General features: G+C 36.8%; 1 protein-coding gene across 1 annotated transcript in view; it reads right to left on the bottom strand.

The window, feature by feature from the left end:
- Positions 1-22,131, bottom strand: part of Inpp4b (inositol polyphosphate-4-phosphatase type II B) — a 372,392-nt gene extending 350,261 nt beyond the window's left edge. Inside the window, exons 1-2 of the mRNA XM_071614653.1 lie at positions 22,041-22,131; positions 20,208-20,252 (exon numbers count right to left, since the gene is read on the bottom strand). Coding sequence (XP_071470754.1) covers positions 20,208-20,252; positions 22,041-22,131 — 136 coding nt within the window. The remainder of the gene's footprint in view (positions 1-20,207; positions 20,253-22,040) is intronic.
- Between the last annotated feature and the right edge of the window lie 1,411 nt (positions 22,132-23,542).

Below are 23,542 nucleotides of genomic sequence, written 5' to 3'. Positions count from 1 at the left end.
GGTCTGTTATAAACAGACTTTTCTATGCACAAGTAATGTTTACTAATGTCATTATACTAATACTTACCAACATTTGCTGTGTTGTTATTATGTAAAATAGTTTTTATTGGCTCAGTCATATTCAGTTCCTTACCATATCCAATATTTCTTTATAAATGCATTTCCTAAAGTGAAACCCAGAAACATCATGGATCTCAAACTGTATTGAAACTGTACCCCTGGAGGGGTGATAAATGTTGAATGAGTGGATTGCTTCAAGGAGATATTACTCATTGGAACAGTATAAAAATCTAATCTTCTTGGTAATTATTTAGTAGCTAATAGAGAATCTTGAAAAAAAATCTGTTTTCAAAAATTTTTTTAAAAAAGTTATATCAAACTTCCAGCCACTGTTACCACTGTCCATTACCCAAATACAACTCTACCCAAGAGAGCCCTACATAAATGTCTTTCTTCAACTTAAAAAGACTAAAAGAAGGCCAAGTTTTGGGACTTTGCTTCTGTTTTGTTTATTTAAGAACCCTAAAACAAATGCTAGTCAGCAATAATACATTCATCAATAGATTTTTTTAAATTTTTATTTTGACCTTTTTACTGACTTTAGTTTAGATAGAGCTATTTAAAAGTATATCACCGAACCCCGACGAATTGAAATACATATGATGTTGACAGGCTGGAATTCAAATGTGTTTTTGTCCACTAATTGACTTTTTTTTTCTTTGGTACCAGGGATTGAGCTCAGGGTACTTGGCCACTGAGCCACATCCCCAGCCCTTCTGTCTATTTTATTGAGACAGGGAGGGTCTTGCTGAATTGCTTAGGGCCTTGCTAAATTGCTAAGGCTGGCTTTCAGCCTCACAAGCTACTGGGATTAGAGGCATGTGCCACTGCACCCTCTGATGATTTGAAATTTTTCTTGAGAAAAATAATAAAAGCTCTGAGTGAACACGTTGCCTATTAACTCTTGTCATTGTAACTAGCAATGTGAGGAGTTCGCTTTCCTTTGCCAATCATGGCGAGTGAGCAGCCTCTCAGGCTCAGATTTGTCCAGGAGCCAGGCGGATCTTCAATGGAAGCGAATTTTTGGTGGAAGTATAATGGTAAAAATAAATGGAGCCTCCCTCTCGGGAGAGAGCTCCCACGGGGCTCCTCTCTGAATTCATTGCTGGATGAATGAAGGCCCACTGCGGCCTGATTCTAGAATTTGTCCAAAGCTTGAAATCCCTATCACTATTGGGCTAACACTAGAATAACCACAGGGCCTAAATTTTGCTAAATTTTGCCTCAGGGCCACAAGTTGCTAACCTCTGGTTAAGAAGCTTGCATTCAGGAAGGGGTCTTATCTCCTAGTAAGCTCTAATATTTGAGGTTCCAGAATTGAAAAACTGGAGTCTCCAGGGTACTTGTTGAGTCAAAGAGCCCTTCTGCTTCAAAATGCCCTGTTGCTGTTTTTTAAATAAAGTATTGAGTTTCATTCCACTTGGCAATCATTTCTAAATCGTGTCAAGTCTACCGATTTCATAGAGGCTCTCCATCATCCTAGCCAACTTTGGCTGGAAGCCTAAAAATGTCTCCTGCCTCACGTCAGAAAGCTCTGCCCCAGCACTGATCAGTGTGAAATGGAGCTGAGCAGCACCTCTGGGTGCTGTTGAATTCAGAGGCACTTCCCAGGTCAGGGAGTTCTGAACCCTGCAATGGATGTGGCGCGCAAGCATGATAGGGCCACAGGCCTTCAGAAGGAACGGTGGCCGGAGCCTGAGGAGCTTGGGTTCATGGTCAGCCCAAACAACTGTCCTAGATCCTAAGAACTTCTTTGGGTCATTCTTCTGGCTTTGCTGTCATTCAACTCTGTTCCAGTCATCTAGCATTAGTGACATCTAGAAAAGTTCTTCTTCTTTCCATCCAGAATAAAGTAGATGGGGAGTGTGTTTGCGTGTCTGTGTGGGGGTGTGGGGGGCAGTTTGTCAAGAATTTCCAGATCTCTACGATTCTATAGTCAAAATTAGCCAAAGGAAATTTAGGCTTAGAGCAGACACCACACAGTATAGCATATGGAGGGTAAAGTAATCTTTTTGACATAAGATAAAACTGTATTTGATATGAATCATACTTAAGGAGCTAGATGACTTGGTCAAATTATTCAACCTCTTTGAGCCTCTGTTTTCTTATCTGTAAAATGGGGCCTCTATCTTCTCCACAAAATGGAGAACAGAACAGATGGTATACATTTGTTATAAAGACTATATAAGATTACATGTAGAATGCTAATCATATAAGAAGGCTTTTACATTATTATTATTGACATTAATAAGATTCATTAGCAGAAAATGGTCTTATCTATCTCACATTTTTATTCAAAATGCTAATTAAATGCTCAAGATAATTTGTTTACTCCTGATTTTATGTAAGATACCCTTTTCCAATAAGAGTGTTTATTAATGTATACCTGTGACTTTTTTTTTTTTTTGGTACTTTCTTATTTCAATATACTTTTTTTTTTTTTTTTTTTGGTACTGGTGATTGAATTCAGGGGCACTCTCAACCACTGATCCACATCTCCAGCCCTTTTTTGTATTTTATTTAGAGACATTTTGAAACCCTTTATTGGGTTGTACGTTAATTTGAAAAGACAAGCATATTAATGCATCTCACCTGTAAAAGAAGGTGAGTAATCTTAATGCTTTTTAATTTTTACCTCTGGGCACTTCCAGATGAGAAGTCTGAAGCAAAAGCTTTATTTCCTGTCTCCAGGCAGATAACATAAAAGGGCTGAGAATCACTGGAAGGCTGGTGTTCCTTTAGTTAGAGGATGTTGGCCTTCTGGGTCTGGGTGGAGTGGGGTGGAGGGATGTTATCTCAAACACTGAGCCATGGCAGGGTGATGGACTTGCTCCTTGCTCTGCAGGTTCTCTTCATCAGGAAGGAAGACAACAGATGCTAATGAAGCTTCCTAATCTTGCAGTTAAAAATCAACAGGTAGAATCCTTTGTAGCCAGGTAGAAGCTACACTAGGAGGAGATTTTTGTCTCTGAAGGAAGAACACTCCTTGTCCCCTCTACAGACTCTTTGTGGGAAAAATGAAGAGTAATCCCTACCTGTTAAGGGCAAAAAAGGCCAATGTACACCCTGCACCCCCAGAGCTTTAGAGAAATAACCATTTGGCTTCTGGCCTCCCTCAATAACCATTCTTATCTTGCCACCTCTGCTAGTAAAATCAGCCACTTCCCTGAAAATGCAGGAAGGACTTTCCACAGCCCACAGTAGTTTGTTTTTTTTTTTTTTTTTTTTTTAATTCACCTCTCAAATTCTTAATGTTCGGTCAAGTTTCCTAAAAATGTCACATATATATTCTTTCTCCTTGCACTACAGAACATTAGATTCTACTAATCAACTGATAAGCCAATTTAGGTTATGTTTCCAGCCCAATAAATTACTGGACTCCATTATATGGTTTCACAGTTACCATTCTATACCAGTGATTACATTTAGATTAAATCAAATCAATTTACATCATACATTAAAAGATATATGGAACACTTAAGAGTCTAATAGCCCCTTCTCCCTAATTACTTTGCTGGTATAATATGCTTTCCTGTTTTCAGTTTCCACTGACTTTCTGTTTTTTATTCTTCCTTCCCCTGAGGAATTTTAAGACAGCAATTTTCTGAAGCCTAGGATCTCTACAGTTCAGATCCCCTGAGTAGATTGAGAAGTTCTGCCTAGTTCCCAGTGAACTGTATTCCAGGATAATTCAACTGTGCCCAGTAAAATGGTATAAAATTTCTCCCGCCTTTACATTAACACACAATGGGAATTACACAAGTAGAGGGGAACACTTTGGTCACTTTTGATTATTTGCTTCAGCTTCCCAGAAGAATGTGGCTTTAAATCATGCTGGGCTGATTTGTGGTCATTAATTCTTTTTCCATGTTCATTCTGTATTCTGTATGATTTTCAAAAGTATTTAATGCATTGAGTGTAGCTTCTCTGCTTGCCCTCTCTGTTCCTTTTAGCATATTTTCAATTGGGCAAGGCTACTTTCTGTAATTTTCTTTTTTGGTATTAATCCTTTGTGTTCTTTTCTTCTCTATCTCAAATTTCCTAACATGTTGCTCTCATTACTCTGAAAAACAGATCATGGAAGTCACTGTTCCTATATTCATAAGACCCAACACCCTAGGGGTCAGGAACTCATTGCTCTTAACAAACCAAAGCTTCTCCTGAGTTAACTAGTCAATTCAAGTCTTAATAGAAACATAACAAAAATGTGTTATCTTTCTCTTAACTGTTGTTGTTTAATTGCCACATACTAAAGAGCATTCAAAACATGCATAGCCACCAATATAAGTAATATTTGTTGAAAAATCAAACATCCAAATTAATATTAAAAAAGATAAAAATTTTAAATTTTTCTTTTCTATTTTTTTTGTTTATTTTGTCTTTTTTGGCACTGAGTTCAAAAAAATTAATGTTCCTAATCCAAAACCAGGGCCTTTTATTAAAATAAGCACAATACTCCTATAACTTTTAACAACAGTATTAATTCTAGGTTTCTAGAAGATCAGGGGAAAACACAGAAATGTTTAATGTTTAGGGTTGAAAACAAAAATCAATCCAAGGAATCAAAACACACATGTGTGCACGTGCAAGCGCATGCACACACACATACACACACACACAAATGAATGAATAAATGAAAAAATGAATAAACAAAGCTATTCTAATGCAAGAATCCCTTAGGTATATTAAAATAATGCTAGACACTTTTGCTTCTGCATTACAACTAAAAATTCTGATATCATATATAATTTAGGGTTATTCTCATTTAAAATAATAAATGAAATGTACAAAGAAAGCAGGGCTGGGGGCAGAAGGCATGCTTTACTGAGCCCTTACTATGTGTTGGCAGCACTTGCTCAGACCCTTGGCTTCTGTGGCTCATATCCATCCAGGTCAATGATGTACCCTTTGCTGCCTCATCAGCTCTATGTGCATGTTTTTATTTTTTAGTCAATCTTCACAGATGACAGCATTCAGCACATGGATAAAGACTATCTTCATTTTACCAATAACTCAGTAATTGGGAGTCTGAGTTCCTATTTTTTCAATAATATCAATCTGCCCAGTCAAATCCTCTGCCTTTACAGTAGTGATTTGGCTTTGTAAGGAGAATTTTAAGACTCTCAACACTCAGATAATAGAATTAAAATAAAACTTGAGAAGCTGAGACTAATACCATAGAGGGGAAACAGAAGAAGATGGAGCTCCTGAGGAAAACGGGCAATAATTTACAAGAGGGAACTTAAGAGATTTTGTTACAGAAATATTGCTTTGAAATTGTTGCTACACTGAGATTTGAGCACCACGGCTCCTAAATTTTCTGACAACTGATTCACTGATAAATTAAACTTATTTCCTTGATATAAAAAGCTAGATTGCTTGGAAACAGAATCTGAAAGAAAACTGTTACTTTTTCCCATGGCAGAAGAGTATAAAAATATATCACCATATTTTATGTGTGTCTTTATGTGTGTTAAATAGAAACATGCCAGTCTTTATATTTTTTTTAAAAAAAATGAGGAGTCTGAGAAGATGAAATTCACTCCTTTATTGCGAATACTATTGATGTTCAAATAAACTTCACGCTCAGCTCAGTACCAGTTCTCAATCTAAGTATCTAAGAATCTCAATCTAAGAATCTGGGGGGAAAGAAAAAAAAACCTTGCGACCTCTGGCTGGAACCATGGTGCTCAGGAGAAACACTCTTGGATTGTGCTGGGGAGCAGTGAAGACCCAGCTGTACAGCAGACAGCTGATTTGCATTTGAAAAGAACAAATTTTGTTCAAATCACTGTTGTCAGTAACAGAAGACTTCCATTCTTGAGCTTTTCCCCTGCTCCCTCAGCTTCTGTGTTTTCAATCCTTAGACAATCCTATTTTGTCTTGTTTTCATGAATATTACCTAGGTGGCTACGATTCCATCCTCAAGCAACTGAATTAAAAACAACTCTGTGCCCATGTCTCTTCCAATTTTGATATCCCACGCTACACGCCGTAAACTCCAAACTGGCCTGACATCGCCTAACGTTGCACACAGACTTGGCTCCTTTTAGAGTGCAGGCTCCAAATTCACGCTTCACGTTGGAAACAGCAAATGCTTGCAGTGTTCTGCTGTTCTTTTCAGCAAGAACATATGTGCTGCTTCAGAAAGGAGGAAAATGTTATTCCAAGAAGGAAAGCAGGTCCCCCTGAATACTAAAAGAAAAAAATGTGAGTCCGTAATGGAAATCTGTAGTGTAACTACTAGGATTGAAGAAGTAAAAAAGAAACACAGGGAATGCTCTTGCTTAAGCCCTTTACTCTCCCTTCTCCAGGGGCCAAGATGGCAACTCTGATGTGAAAGCCAAAAGGATCTCCATTTGGGATAAGCACACAGCTCAGTATTGGACCCAGTAGTGCAAGTAGTTAAGGGAAAAGGAGTGCAAGTAGTTAAGGGAAAGGATTCTTCACTGATTTACCTGCAGACCAAAAGTTGAGAGGATCATAGTGTGGCTGGTGGAAAGAGACAGGTACAGGAAGGGTGGCAGGGACAGTCACGGTCCTCAGTCAGCAAAGATGTGCTCAAGTTGGTGGATTTCAACTGAGGACATGTGATGACATCTTGGAGGCATTTGTGAATCTGATGAAGAATAAAGGCATCAGGGACCTCTGAGGTTACATTGAAGGGTCCGTGGTCTCCAGAGGGAATCTGAGGTACCCTTGTTTAGGCAGTTTGCAGCAAGTAATTTGGGGAGCAGTTTCTCAATTCAGGTGTCTTCCCACATTATACACCAACTCATGGGTCTGGGCTTCAATAAATCCTGAACAAGGCAGTTTTGAGACATACTTTCTTAAAATAAATGTTTTAAAAGGACTGCATTGTATATATTGTATTTAGGGCTTGATTATATGGGGCAGCACTCAAAAGATGAAATAATTGATTCAGTGGTTTTTTTCCCCTATAAATGCATTGGACTTAGTATGCATGAAATTAAAAGTTTTTATGAAATTGTTATCATTCTAATGTCAAATATTTTACTGGTAAAATTAAAATACAAAAGCAAAGATATGCAAAGAAAGAGACATTCAAGAAATCAGGGGGAGAGGGAGAAATGGGAAAAATAGATGGTTCTCAGAGAATAATTGGCATCTTGTCTCCGTATCAATCATTCATTGGGGAAGAACAAGTTTTGAAGAGCTTGATTAACGCCCCATTTCAATGGAGTCTTCAATCATACATATAGACAAAAGATAATCTCAGTACTTGGGTTGAACAAGGGGTCTCTGAGGGTAGCCAGTCCCCTGTCATGAGATGTTGACTGATAAGAAATAAAACAAACCATACAGATAAGGTAAAGCTAGTGATCCAGAAATAAGAAACAAAAGAGGAGCAAGAGCCTGGGAGAAAACCAACTGGGGCTACACTGAGGGCAGAAATTATTTGGAGTAAAACTCACTACTACTTCAATAGTTCAAAAAGCAGTCAAGATCAGACAATTTAAAAGTGTTCCAAGAGAACTAGAGTTTGAAGGAAACAAAGCACATTTCTCAAAGATATGAGATTCCCCAAGGAGAACAGCTCAAACTCAGAGCTTGGCAGAGCAGCTAAATGAATGCAGAATCCTTCAGAGCCCAGATATGCAGAAGCTGCAGAACAAAGAAGTCCTAAACACTACCCAAGAATTCAACTCAGCACCCCAAAATCAAATAACCCAATGGATAAATAGGCAAACGAACTGAACATGCATTTCACAGAAAAAGAAATTGAATGGTCAACAAATATATGAAAAAACATTCAACATTTCTAGCAATTAGAGAACTACAAATTAAAACTACATTGAGATTCCATCTCACTCCAGTCAGAATAGCAATTATCAAGAATACAAGTAACAATAAATGTCGGTGAGGATGTGGGGGAAAAGGTACGTCCATACATTACTGATGGGACTGCAAATCGGTAAAACCACTCTAGAAAGCAGTATGGAGATTCCTCAGAAAACCTGGAATGGAACCACTATTTGAACCAGTTATCCCACTCTTTAGTATATACCCAAAGGACTTAAAGTCAGCATACTACAATGATGCAGTCATATCAATGTTTATAGCAGCACAATTCACAATAGCTAAGCTGTGGAACTAACCTAGGTGCCCTTCAACAGATGAATGGATTAAGACAATGTGGTACATATACACAATGGAAATTGCTCAGCCATATAGAAGAATGAAATTATGGCATTTTCAGGTAAATGGATGGAACTAAAGACTATCATACTAAGTGAAATAAGCCAATCCCCAAAAGCCAAAGCTTAAATGCTCTCTCTGATATGTGGATGCTGACCCTCAATAAGGTGGGGCTGGAAGGAAGAGTAAATACTCATTGGATTTACAAAGGGAAACAAAGGGAAGGGAGAGGGGATGGGAATAATGAAGACAGAATGAATCAGGCATAACTTTCCTAGCCTTGTATTTGAATATAAGGCAGGGGTTATCATGAACAACCACAAGAACAGCATCCTAATTAGAATAAACTAAACTTGATGTTTGTATAATATGTCAAAATATTCCACTGTTTATGTATATCTAAAAGAAGAAATAAATTTTAAAAATACACACACACAAAGGATGATTTTTCCTGGCTTCTCCAGGACTCCTGAAAGACCACATAAGATTAGGAGACACCTTCTGTTTGAAGGTCCCCTTGACAATTTTTGCTCCCTTTGTGTTATAACTAGCCCAAATTCCAAGGTCATAAATTCCAGCCCTGACTCTGTGACTTCTGATTTCTTATGAAGTCTCAGAATCCTCATCTGAAAACAGGAATGATAATTATTCTTACTCTTACCAAATGCTTATGAAGATCCAATTAAATCAAATACATGGGCAAAAAAGATTTCAGAAATTCTTAATAATATATTAATAATGTATTTCTTACTTGGAAATATTTAGCTCAAACACTCTGTGGAAGAGGAATTATCTGGAACTTACAGGTAAGGAATCAGAGTGTCAGAGAGGATCAAGGAATAGCACAACCACGAATGAAAGCAACAGCATTCAAGCCATCACGGCTACACCAAGCACCATTCTTAGTGCTTTAGGTGAATTGTCTCATTTAATCTGTGAAACAGCACAGTAAAGGAGAATTCTTCAGGAATGCACAGGTAGCCAGTGGCAGAATGGGGACAGAAGGCTCTCAGGCCAGCACCCACTCATGACCTCAAACTCTGCTTCTCTGTCAGCTTAGGACTTCCGATTGTTCCATTGCTATTATTCTAGATGTCTATTATTCTTGTTTCTATTTGTATATACACCTCAACAAGAGGATTCAATACTTCTGGAGACTGCCATAATATAGGGATTCCAAAATTCTTACTTTGTGAAGAATTTTATGTATCAAATTCGACAGTTAATTCTGTATTTCACTGCCAGACCTTGTGTGAAGAACTAACGTGTTCCCTTCAGCCCGGGAACACAGTCTCCTTGTCAGTTACTTCTAGAAGAATGCCAAGGCCAATAAGACTTTATCCCTCCTAAATAGAATTTGTGAACAAAGAAATATCAATAATTAAATAATCGAATTCATTAGGGATTTAATTTTTTTTTTTTACAAATAATGTGTCAGCAATAATTACAAAATATATCAATTGATTTTTACCAAGAAGTGTGTGAAAGTGAAGCAATGGAATTTATGCATGCATTCAGTCCATGGGTATTTACTGAATGTCTAAAATGTGTCCTGTATGATTCTAGGCAGTTGAAAAAAATAAAAAATCAAGTTCTCCCTAGTCTGCCAGAAGAAGATTAATAAACTGTGTTGAGAATTTTAAGCAGGGTGATAAAATCAAGAGAGTTGGAAGATGATGGATCAGGAAAATAAGCTTCTCTGAGGATGTGTCATTTGAGCTGTGACCTAGACCATGCCAAGGAGCTAAATGAGGAGAAGCAACAAATATTTGAGAAGTGGAAAGAAAACCAATGCAGTTAATGCTGAGTGAGTTAGATTTAGTAGAAGAAGCAAGGTAAGAAGGGCTCCCCTCCTTAAGACCCAGGTCCAAGGCAGTAAGAGTTGTGTGTATTCCTGGAAGATTTTAATTAGGGGAGTAAAGCAATTCCATTTACATTTATGAACAACTAACTGCTCTTGCTGTTCTGTCAGGAGGGCAAAAGAACCCAAACAGACCCTCAAGGATTCTCCAGGCTGGTCCAGACCAGAGCTCTGTGTAGCTTGGAACTGAAGGACAGTGATAGTGCTGGAGGGTGGTGGGTGGTCAAATTCAGAAAATGACCACCATGTTTTCAACACAGACCATACAGAACTTGATTGTAGATTCAATGCAAAGTTAAGAGAACAAGAACAACTGAGATGGAGTTGTAGTTTGGGTTTTAATAACAGAGAAGGAGGTATATTTTGCAGACGTGTGTATCATGGGGAATAAAACATTTGAGGGGATAGGCATGAGAGCTGACAACTCAAGTTTTAACCAACTTAAAGTTTAAAATACCTCCTAGACAAGCAAGTGGAGTTATCTAGTGCCAGTAAAGTCCCATTAGCATTACTTTAAAGCCCTGGGTCTCAAAATTGCTTGAGTCAGAGGGTGTTGATGTTTTCACTGAGAGAAAACTGATGTCCTGAATTTGAATACATTTGATTCAGGAATACACCTTCATTGTTCAAAATGACTTCTGCCACCTTACCAGAGCCATCTGTTTGTCCTTGGCAATGTGGAGATATTGCAGGGGAAAGGGAAAGAAAGAATGCTGGAAAAGCCTTGGCTTCTCCCAACAGGTGATCAGCTTAACTTCTCTGAGATTGAGTTTCCTCCTTTGGAAAAATGGGAATACTATCCTCTTTGTCAGCTTAAAAAAATCAAAACTCCAATAAGAAGCATGAGGGGAACACTATTTAGTTCAATGGAAATGCAAAGAGACTTTTAAAAACTATTGCCTTGTGTCCTGCAAGGTCTCTTCTCTTCCCCATGGTCTGGTTCCCAAGTGGCCTAGGACACATGTGCAACCATTTGCTCCACAAGAAGGTGGACTGACATGTTTTAACCACATAGACAAGAGTATCAGGGGATCCTTCTCTGTCCACAGCCTCAGTGGCTTTCAATTTTACACAAAGCAAAAGCACCCAATGAATACAGCCCCAATTTCTCATGAGTTACCCATGAGTAGCAATAGATGCTGCAGAACAGTGGCCAGTGCTCTCAGCAATTAGACAACGGAAGGAAGAAGTCATTGGGTACATGCACAGAAAGATAAATAAACTAGATGTGGGGTGTTGACTATAAGTGAAAACCACAAATAAAAAAGGTAGAAAGGGAACATTGAGGAAGGGAAAAAAACCCTCACAAATAACTTGTTTAACCCATATGGAACAATCAATTAAGCCTGCAGAGTAAACCTGGCCAAAGACATCCCTTAATTAAATGTCCTACAATATATAACTCAGAAAGAAATGCCATGTGAAGAATATATATCTTTTATGGCAATGCAGCACAGTTAAGTGAAACAGTCCCAGCAAGAGAAGTGGGAAGTTTGACTTCCTGAATATTTCTCATTTGTGGATTGATATCACACATCTCAATATCCGCAGAATGCCAAACTGGAATTTAGACCAGGGTCAATGAAAAAAAGGCTACAATCCAGCTGCAGAACCCATTAAATGCTGGATCTCCAGAAACCACTAGCACATGACAGACCTGTTAAAATGCTCTAATTGGTTCATTTTCTCTTCTTCCAATTAAGTCTCTAATTATTTCAGCAGTACAAGAACCATTATGCAGGTCTTAGATAACCTTTTATTGCTCTTCCTTTCTCATTCTTGCACTTTTAATAATAACTGCAAAGAACATGGCCTTTGGAGTTAAAATCGAGATCCCCCCACACCCTAGGCATATGCCATTGGGCAAAGGGCTGAAGTTATCTGTGAAACATGAATAGCGAGAAGCACCTATGGGCACACTGTAGGATCAGGGTGCAAGTGTAAAGCCTAAAAATTCCTGGCACTCAGGTGTTCCGTAAATGATAGCAATAATTATGCACAAAAATGCAGAGCCAAGACTCCTAACTCAAGGCAGTACTGACTGAGTGTGATAAGGTGATTCACCTAAGCTAATATTCATAACAACAGCAATCAATCATTTAGCATATGTCATATAGGTACTTCCTGTATATTAACTTATTTAATCCTTATGAGAAGCTTCTAAGGTAGATGACAATACTCTTCCCATGTTAGAGAGATCCTGAGACAATGGGTGATTTTTTTCTAAGGCCAAATGTCTAGATAGTAGCATCTGAATCCTAGCAAGTTACCCGTACACCCACGATGTTCACTAGGAGAGCTAAATAGCCTTCAGACTCTACTTCAGCCTAAAATGCAAATCCATTTCTACCCATTGTTCTTATTTTGTTGTTGCTGCAATTTTGTTTTTGATAAGTGAAAGTTCTGAAAAATATCTCTTCAACTACTGTCAAAATCGCTGCTGTCAAAATTGAGACAATTCACAGACTCACTGCAAAGGCTGTTGCACATGCAAATTCCTCATCAGCAGGCAATTGTCTGGGGCACAGCAGCCTATAGTCCACACTGTCCCACTCAGAATGGCCTGAGTCTTCAAGCCCCAAGGTCAGTAAGACCCACTTCTTCATGATACCAAATATAATTAACTAGCATAAAACAATGTTTGAAACTGCTCATTTAAAAATTTTAAAACAAGGTCTAAATATTCAGGCAACAATTATAAAATATTTCAAAAAGGACTTCTAGAGCTTTATTTTAGAATGCATTATAAGCAATAAAAGAAAAATGCAAATGAGCATTAAATGCATCACTTTGGAAATGAGCTCTAGGGATTTTATATTTCATGTAGTTTCTACTCCTTTTGCCTGAATTTTCTCCTGAGCTCTTCTAAACCAACTGAGATCTTGTTCCTCCTTCAAGACCTGGTCCAAATGCCATTTCCTCAGAGATGCTGTCTCTAATGTCATAGTAATTTTTAATCATTACTCGCTCAGCAATTCCATAGTTATTGGTTTATGTCTTTGTTTCTCTCCTATGGCAATCTGCATGGCATTATTATAATTTCCTGGAAATTCCTAGGAAGCAGGAATCAAAGGAGGTGGGTATGTCAGTCTGTTGGTTAAATGCAGGAGTTTAGAATCAGACAAAGCCCAGATCAGCTCCTGACCCTGTTGCTCCTCTTCCATAAGATCTGTGAGACTCTCCTGGGAACAAATCTTTACTCCTCACACTTCAGATAGAGCCCTAATATCCAGAGTATACAAAGAACTCAAAAAATTAGACAATAAGAGAACAAACAACCCAATCAACAAATGGGCCAAGGACCTGAACAGACACTTCTCAGAGGAGGACATACAATCAATCAACAAGTACATGAAAAAAATGCTCAACATCTCTAGCTGTCAGAGAAATGCAAATCAAAACCACCCTAAGATACCATCTCACTCCAGTTAGATTGGCAGCCATTATGAAGTCAAACAACAACAAGTGCTGGCGAGGATGTGGGGAAAAGGGTACACTTGTACATTGCTGGTGGGACTGCAAATTGGTGCAGCCAATTTGGAAAGCAGTATGGAGATTTCTTGGAAAGCTGGGAATGGAGCCACCATTTGACCCAGCTATTCCCCTTCTCGGTCTATTCCCTAAAGACCTAAAAAGAGCATGCTACAGGGACACTGCTACATCGATGTTCATAGCAGCACAATTCACAATAGCAAGACTGTGGAACCAACCTAGATGCCCTTCAATAGATGAATGGATAAAAAAAATGTGGCATTTATACACAATGGAGTATTACTCTGCATTAAAAAATGACAAAATCATAGAATTTACAAGGAAATGGATGGCATTAGAGCAGATTATGCTAAGTGAAGCTAGCCAATCCCTAAAAAACAAATGCCAAATGTCTTCTTTGATATAAGGAGAGTAACTAAGAACAGAGTAGGGTCGAAGAGCATGAGAAGAAGATTAACATTAAACAGGGATGAGAGGTGGGAGGGAAAGGGAGAGAGAAGGGAAATTGCATGGAAATGGAAGGAGACCCTCAGAGTTATACAAAAGTACATACAAGAGGAAGTGAGGGGAAAGAGAAAAATAATACAAGGGGGACAAATGAATGTCAGTAGAGGGGGCAGAGAGAGAGGAGGGGAGGGGAGGGGAGGGGGGATAGTAGAGGATAGGAAAGGCAGCAGAACACAACAGACACTAGTATGGCAATATGTAAATCAATGGATGTGTAACTGATGTGATTCTGCAATCTGTATATGGGGTAAAAATGGGAGCTCATAACCCACGTGAATCAAAGTGTGAAATATGATATATCAAGAACTATGTAATGTTTTGAACAGCCAACAATAAAAAATTTAAAAAAAAAAAGAAGAAAATCATAAAAAAAAAAAGATCTGTGAGAAGTTAACCCTTGGGAGTCTAAGATTTTTCATCTGTCAGATGGAGATAGTATATGAGAACATGTTTGAAAGTTGACTCCTGGGTTCAACTCTTGGGCTCATTACCTATTCATGTCTAATTTTTCTTACCTCTAAAACAAGGATGTTAATAAAGCAAGAACTCAAAAATGAAATTGTGGGAATTAAAGTAATTAATCTACGTAAATTATTTAGAACACCATATGGCAGACAAGTAAGCATACAATAAATGTTAGCTATTTTTAATATTATTATCCAGTAGAATTGTGATAGGGCCTATTCATGATCCTGCTATAGTAAAGAACCAAGCTCATGGTGAATGTGAACAATGGCAGCTGATCATGTGATCTCTTGGGACCTCACACACTCCCTGTCTTTAGAAAAGTCCCAGAAAACAATTTTCAGTGGAATGCAATATTGTACATGGTACATAGTACAATGTAAGAATTGAAAAAAAAAATGATGATCCGTTTGTAATAATGCAACACAATAAGGCAAGTGCAAAGCTTTGTCTAGTGCCGTTGCTTCTCTTGCTCTGAAGGTCATCTTGCATTGTATATAGTGAAATAATATTTTTATCACTAGATGAAATACAAAAATATATTTCTGTGCTTAGTATCCCTTTCAGCTGAATCAGTGTACCATGTCAAAGGTGAAAAATACTAGACTAGAATCTTCTTTTCCCCCACTGGAGTTTTTTAAAAGACAGTGTTTTATAGTCATTTATAGAACACAAATCAGCAAGAGAGAAGAAGTGTGAATACAGAAAAGAATTAGTAAGTTGGGCCTCCTAAGATATATTTTTTTAAGAGAAATGTAAAATAATACCCGATTTATAGCCATTTGTAAAGTATAAATGCACCTGACATGTAGGCTAATGAAGGTCCTAGGAAGTGGTAAAAGATGGGTCTTTTAAAGAGGTGAGACAGTTCTTCTCATACAGCTTGTAATTTTGGACACAATTCTATGCATTTGTACATACACTGAGCACTGAAAATTGATCACATGAATTCGTGATTTTTTTCCCCCTCACTGAACTTTAGAAACACAGTGACTTTTTTTTTTTTTAAGCTGGGTACAGTGGTGCACACCTGTAATCCCAGCAGTTTGGGAGGCTGAGGCAAGAGGATCAGAAGTTCAAGGCCAACCATGGCAACGTAGTGAGACCCTGTCTCAAAATAAAAAATAAAAAGAGTTGGGGATGTAATCCAGTGGTAGAGCATCCCTGGGTTTAATTCTCAGTACTTCCAAGAAGTAAAAAGAAGTTAAATAAGAAATACAGTGGCCCTGTATATAAAATCCAAAATAGATACATGTCATTTAATATATAAAACAAGGGACAAACTAAGTATTCAGAATCAGCACTTTTCTGCCAAAGCCTTAACAATCAAAGGACATAATCTCTCCTGATTCACTGTCACTGTGGTGTTTGCTATAACCTACCTAAGGACATCCTGTCATCGTACCAGGACATGATATTGTGATGAAACTTGGTCATCAGCAATGAACCTCAGGATGCTACACACAATTTGCCTGGCACAGTGTACAATGGGTTGCACATCTAGACTTTTCTGTTTTAATTGTTCACTTGCATGGAGAAAACAGAGTTTCTACAAGAATTGCACTTCATCTATATAATCATGATACATGTGATACCAAAATTAATTCTCTATAAGACACATGGAACCACTAATGTTTTTTTTTTCATGTATATTACTATTTCCAGAGAAAGAGGAAGTAGATGAATCAAAAAATCTATTTAAGGAGAGCACTCTGCGTTTTCTCCTCTAGGAAGACAAGATGGTTATCCTGCTACTATAGATTGGATCTTCAATGACCTCAAAAACCTATGTGTTAAAGACTTGGTCCCTGGGCTGTGATGCTACTGACCGGTGGGAGAACCTTTTGAGACATGGGGTCTTGTAGAAGGAATTTAGGCCATTGGTGGTATGACCTTGAATAGGATATTGGGACCCTGGTCTCTTTCCTTTCTATTTTTACCTTTCAAGCTTCCACGGGGCAGCCACAGGCTCCCATCATGATGTGATGAACTGTCGCATCACAGGCCTGAAAGCAACAGGGCCAAGGGATCATGGACTGAAACATCTAAAACTTCAAGCCAAAATAAACTTTTCTCCTTATAATTTCATTTTCTCCGGTATTTTGTTACAACAATTAGAAACTGACTTGTACACCTATTTATAGCTAGGCATGATCAGAAGTATTTGTTGCCTGTCTTTTGGGTATGTTCTGAATTTGGACTCTTCATCTTGTGCTAAGAACAATGTGCTGAAATCACTTTATCTCTAAATACTCTGTTCCTCTCACAATATAGTTTGAATAAATGACTTATACTTGTAAGGGTTTCCCTGAGCTTTCATGTTCCCATATACATCATAATCAACCCTAAAACTTGTGAACATGTACAAAATGCATCTTTTATTTTACCTTGTTATGAGCCATTTGGCTTTGATTGGGTATCAGCCATGAAGAAATAAATTAAGAACATGACTTCACAGTGTCCAATCAAGAACACAGGATCACATCATATTCTCTCCTATATATTCAATAGAAATCACTATCTATTAACTTCAATTTATAAAATATGAAAATATTCTCTTAAGCATTCCATTGACTGGAGATAATCAATGGAGGCATCTGACAGCATTGTAAGTATAACCAAGGAAGGTAAACTTAAAACAGTTCATAGAAATTTCTTTTAATGTCTTTTAAAGATTAGTCTTCGCTACATATTTTCCTCAATGGTTTTAAGGAGGAAATATACCCAGATTTTGAGAAATGATCCCTCTTTTTGAAAGCCAACTTTGTTGAAATAAATTTTGTTAAGCCATCAACAAAATTCGTGTTCTGTTTTAATTATTTTTTTCTTTGTGAAAATAAAAAGCATATCAATACATTCAAAGAAGTAAATAGTATGGAGCAGAGTTGCAGTTGAATAAGGATAAATTAATATGAATACAGTCACTCATCAGAAATACGGTCAACATTGCACATGAGACATTTTCATTTCCAGCACATGTGTACCTAGTGCTATCAAGACATCTCTAACCAACTAGCTTGCTCAATCTTCTACCTTAATTATCTGAATAAAGATGTAGCAGAGGAACCTCACTGAGATGCAATGGTTTTATGACCTCACATGGCCAAAAGTTATTCATAAAAAATAACTTGGGCAAAGCAACATGATACCTGGTGACATGATTAGTCAGCTGTTTCCTTAATTTAAGGAGCAAGGTGCATGAAATTCTCAATTTATTTGACTATTTTAGCAGAGAGTATCCAATGTAAAACTTTTAGATGGACAAACAGTGTTCTCATTGTATTTTTTTTCTCGAAACTTGTTCTTGTTTACTTCTGAATTTGGACTCTTCATCTTGTGCTAAGAACAATGTGCTGAAATCATTTTATCTCTAAATACTCTATTCCTCTCACAATATAGTTTGAATAAATGACTTATACTTGTAAGGGTTTCCCTGTATATTTTTTAAATATACACATCCTTAAACAATGATCGAAATATTTTAAGAAACTATTTTTCTCTCACTATTCAATATGAAATGTATACAAGTTAATTATATAATAGGTGAAGCTGAAGAATTTGTGGGATTAAAAAAAAAACTCCAAGGAAAAATACTGACAGAAATCTAAGTAAAACTTACAAGGATTTACTGTGCTATTCTTGAAAAGGTAGTTTTGGGGGTTTTTTTCTGTTTTTTTTTTTTTAAGTTCTTCAAGAAATGGTGTAGTTGAGGATCTCAAAGTGCTAAGAAGCATAACAGTCTAGAAAATGTGCCTTTCATAGTCAACAATACAATTGCATGAAAACTAAATAACTTTTTTAGTAAATTTATATTCACTCTTCGGGCATTTCTTGCTATTTGTAAAGGTAAAATTATCTATTCCTAAGACTTAGTGTATTTTTGAATAAATACAGGAAAAGGAAAAATGAAGTTTCTTAAAGAGGAAGAACATTATCACCAATCGATTCTGTGATTCAGAGCTATGATTCAAAACCAAAAAAGTAAGTGAGGACAGCATTGTTACTGAACTTGACTAGGCTTTCACATAATCAGCACAATTAGGCCTTTGAACAGAAGACACTGTTTTGTTTTACTGTAAGTAGACAGGAGTCTGACCTAAGTACCCTGTCTCTCTGGAAAGTTGGAGGCCATGTCTCTTCAATACTTTCCATTCCAACTGGTTCTGCCCACTTCTCATTCCCCTTTTCTCCAGCACACAAACAAGAAGGCTTGCTTGTACTTTGAAATACACCAAATCAATCTAACAGATCTTAACTTTCAGAAGGTGTATCAGAAAGGTAAAAAAGAAGCTCCTTCTCTAAAATATCAAAGGTGGGTACACACCAAGTAGGAAGAGGTCTACTCAGTGAGTCTTGGGGTACCTAGGCTTCCTTCTGCTGCTCAGCTTCATTTCTGAAAACAAAGTCTACGACCCCACATCATCTGAAACTCAAAAAAGTAAAAGCTTTATTGGTGTTCCCACAAAAGTTTCTAGAGTTTTTACATTTTCCCCCTGTTTCTCAATACCTGGCGGGGAGAGGGAATCTAGAATCCTTAGTCACAGCACCTTTTAGATAGATTTGTAACAAAAATAAAATGTTCAAAACACAAATTATACACAATTATTATTCTCAAAAATTTATTCTTCAAAGTGAAATATTTTGAGCAAAGGATATAAACTTGAAACATAATTAATACAAATATATGTTCCTAAACTAATTAGGATTTAAACCACTAAAGGTCAGTATAGTATATGTACATATTTAAATTTGCCCCAAAACTTAAGAAAATACCTGTATTAATATGTAAAGATTTGTGTACTAAAATGTATCCTGACTATGTATTAGATATGTGCCTGTGATAGTTTTTAAAGCCTAGTTTAAAATAAAACATAAAGATATTGTTACCCTTTCAAAATATTTCAAAACCGTCTAGGAAGAAAATAAAAGAACTCTCTAAATAGTTCATACAAACTCTATTTTTAACCCTCATTAAATACCTTTCTGCATCTAGGTTTGCAGTTATATGTGGTTCAAGTCCAAAGAAATTCCCTTTTCATACTAACAGGGTGGCCTCATCTCAGTGCACATTTTCAATTTATTCTTGGACAAAGTTACAAATTTCAACAAGTGACAGAACTTGAAAATGGCTTAAGGAAATCCAAACTTGGATTTAAAGTTAAATTTTCAAGTGCCAAAGATCTGTCCTCAAAATCCATATTTAAGAATAAGTGAATCAATAAGTGAATATTTTTGAGTAAGGCAGAAAGGGAGCAAGATTTCTGTACATGGCATAAAGAAACACAAAGGGAAACTTCATGGAGTCTTTTTCTAGCCCAAAGAATGAAAAATTTAGACAAGCAGATTTCAAGCAACAAAAAGCAGTCACAAAACTGGAATGAATGTTGGCAAGGGATTTGTGGTCAGTGTACCTGTTTAACAGGTAAAACTCTACCTTCGCTGAACTCTGTACCCTTGGGCAGCAAAGTACCCTGCGCAGCAGCATCCAGGAATTTTTATTTAAAAATTAGAGATATTTACACCTACGTTATGGAATACATTTTTAATAGACCAAAGTTCTTGAAAGTTTGCAAAGTATGATATAAGTAATGTATAATAACTTGCAAACTACTATACAAATTTGTATTATACTTATTGGTATAAATAAAATGAAATTCCTTACCAAGGATGAATTCCAACTGTGGTTCATTTGGAATCTTCTGAATACCTATAAATAATAGGTATAGATTCAGATTTAAAAAGTCAACTCATTGTCAATAATATGACAGTAGATATTACTGTATTTCGCTCTGACCAGAATATACAAATACATTATATGACAGAATGTATTCACATGTGGCTAATCAGGCTCACTCATTTTAAGTTCTCAGAAGAAGGCATATTATTTGTAGCCGAACTAGATGTGACTGGAGATGGCCATTTCTTTTGGAAGCATGCAGACAGAAGAAAAACTTTTAAAAGGAACCACCTTACCAAAGGAAATCATTAGCTAAAGGAAGTCTCCAATGAGGGTTATGGCGGGCATCATCATGAGGCTGGTGGTTCTGCTAATTTATTGAGAGCTTAAACCAACATTCTGATGAACGTGCCCATTCCTCTTGTTAGCAATGTTTAAAAAAAATGTGACATGGTTAAATGACTTATGATGAAATAGGAGGGAAGATGATTCTGAAGAACAAAGGCATGGAAATGCACACATCTAGAAATGGTAGGAAAGTGGGATGGTCAGGGTGCAGTAGTGGTAATGTAGGAAGGAGGTGGATCCCAGACGGACACACAGAAGGTGAGGACTGGCTGGATGAATGGGATGCTGTCCATTACAACTCATGAGTGGCTCAAGAAGCCCACATAAAACATATTGAAAAGGCAACCACTCGGCAATAAATTTAAGAATATGATAAAAATAACTCTCCTTGTTTATTTTTGTTGGTGCACTCAGGAGACACTGTTCAAATAAACTGTCACTGATATATTTCTAAAGCCGCATCTTTTCATAAAAAATAATATTTTTATTCACAGAGTTAAACTTTTTTTTGCATGGTAACCACTTATTTTTTTTTCTCCTGCTGACATTTAACAATGCTGTGGTTAATAATTTTAGACTTTTCATGAGAGGTTAGAGGGACAATCATTAGGTAGGTTTTTGTGAAATTCGAATAGACTGGATTTTGCAAAAGGTTATGAATAATTAACTCCACTGGAGGCTTTGACAATCAAACTTCTTGAAAATGCATCCAACCAATACCATTTTCTAAAGATAATTTTATAATATAAATTAAAAGAGAAGGTTAGGAATATATTTGTCAGTGTTCAACAACTGGGCAACAAGAACCTTCTGGGAAAAAAAAGATGTAATTCATACTAAGTTATATAATGCAAACCCCAGAATTTTAAGCATGAGAGGAAACATACAATTCTTCCAATGATTTTAATTATTTGAATAACACACACACACAAAAGAAACAATTCTAATGTTCAAATGAAAATCTCTGAGCTTGCTCTAGTGAGATGAATTAGTGCTCTCCGGTTGAGCAGCAACAGTCTACCCTGTTAACAGTGTAAAATAGTGTAACAATTTTTCACTAAGACTTTCAACTAAAATGCCTTTTTGTCTTAAAGAGAAAATATCTATGCTCCAAACAATATAATTCTGCATAAGAATGTACAAATACCAAATACAAGATGTTCTTAAATAGTCTACTATATAAAAGATATCTTTAAAAAGTATTAACTGGTGCTAATACAAAATAAATTACTGTGATTTATCATTTTATATTTAACCATTTCATGGATTATTATCTCTCTCTCCCAGGATAAAAGACACGAAGCAGACTGTACACTCACATACAACATAAATAGTGCAAAAGAAAAAGTTGTGCAATCTCATGCCACTTGCTCGAACTCCCATTTCTGTGAGTGCACAGGTTGTGTTTAGTTGACCCAGCCTGCTTCTCTAGAGACTTACTCTGAAGGGGAAGGGCACAAAAATACTTACTTGTGAACTGAGTGCCCCCAGTTTCATTTGCCTGGGCTGTAGGAAGAAAATGCTGGCCTTCTTCCGATGCTCCTTCTTCTTTGATTTCCATGATCGTCCTTCACAAGTGTTTAATTTGCCAAGTGGTCTGCTCCAATGACCAGCCAGTGATTTCTGGTAGATCTATCTTCACACTCAGGGTTTGATGTCTCACTGAAATTCTGCATGTAGGAAACATCAAGAGTGAAAAATCTCATTTACTTTGGATTTCAACAGAGAGTGAAGAATTAAAGTAAAGCAGAGCACAACTATGTATACATAAACTTCCTTCCTCCCCATCTCACCCAGTTCATGAAATCAACACACCATAAGTTCTAGGTTAAATAGAAGTTTTCCAGGCAAAGGTTAGATGGTCACATGAGTGACTTCTAAATTCTGAAAGGTGTGTTCTTTCTCTTCAGGTTAATTCTAAAGGAGAGTAGACAGATTCAGGGGCAGCTAAGGTAATATGTGCCTAATTTAGCAGCAAAGGCAGGCAGCTTCATTTCAAGGTATTAGCTTGCTTTGCCAAGGTGAGGACTACCATCATTTCTTCCATCAGAATTGCCCTTTCTGCTCATCTTTCCATTTGCCCATCTTAGAACATAATTCATGATCACAAAAAGGTAATTTGGCTTGACATGCATCTTCTGAGATGGGCCAACTGTTTGTATAGTGGAGTTTCCAACCTTATTATTGTCCACAAACATTCTTACTGTTATGCCGGATAAAGGTTTAATTGTTTAATGATTGAGATATATGGTGAAAAGAATGAATAATAATTGTAAAAAGCTAAAACTCAAGCAGAAATGAAAGTAATAGCAAAGTGATGAAAATTAGCATGGGGAAAAAAGTCTCTCCAAAAATTTAATACCCTGTTACTCAGTCAGTCTCAAATAGTTACAAATTCATTTTGATACTTAGCATGATATACATGACCAAGAATGAATTGAAAAAAAATCAATGTTGTTTTAAATCAAGTTACCAGCTGAATTAAAATGTGTGAAAAATCTTTAAGTGTCTACCCAGCACTGTTTAATGAGATAGCGGCAATTGAGTGGTTTGGAATACTGATGTGGACTTCAAACTTTACAAATCAACAGCTTCAATTTCTGTTGTTCTTAACAAAGCAGTTTCATTTATAATTCAGTGCTAGTTCTAAAAATCATATAGAAAAAAATTAAATCCAAAAAGCATCTTGAATCCTTAGAAAATATTATAATAAAGATGTAGATAAACACATATTGGTTTCTAATTATATAAGAAAACACTTTCTGGTGCAAAGGGCTATTGCACCATTAATTAGACCAAATCCTTTAATTTCAAAATAATGTTCTGAATAAAGATAATGCTTCCTAACTTCTTTCACAGCTATGAAATTTTTAAGTTTTTTCTAATAAGGAAAGACACATATTCATTGCAGTCCCAAGGGCCTGTGACAAATTCTAGTAGTGGGATATACCCACAGAGGACTGCAGTTATCT

This window comes from Marmota flaviventris, chromosome 7 (genome assembly GCF_047511675.1).
Source record: "Marmota flaviventris isolate mMarFla1 chromosome 7, mMarFla1.hap1, whole genome shotgun sequence".
Taxonomy (NCBI): Eukaryota; Metazoa; Chordata; class Mammalia; order Rodentia; family Sciuridae; genus Marmota; species Marmota flaviventris.
This window is presented reverse-complemented; position numbering and strand designations above follow the sequence as displayed.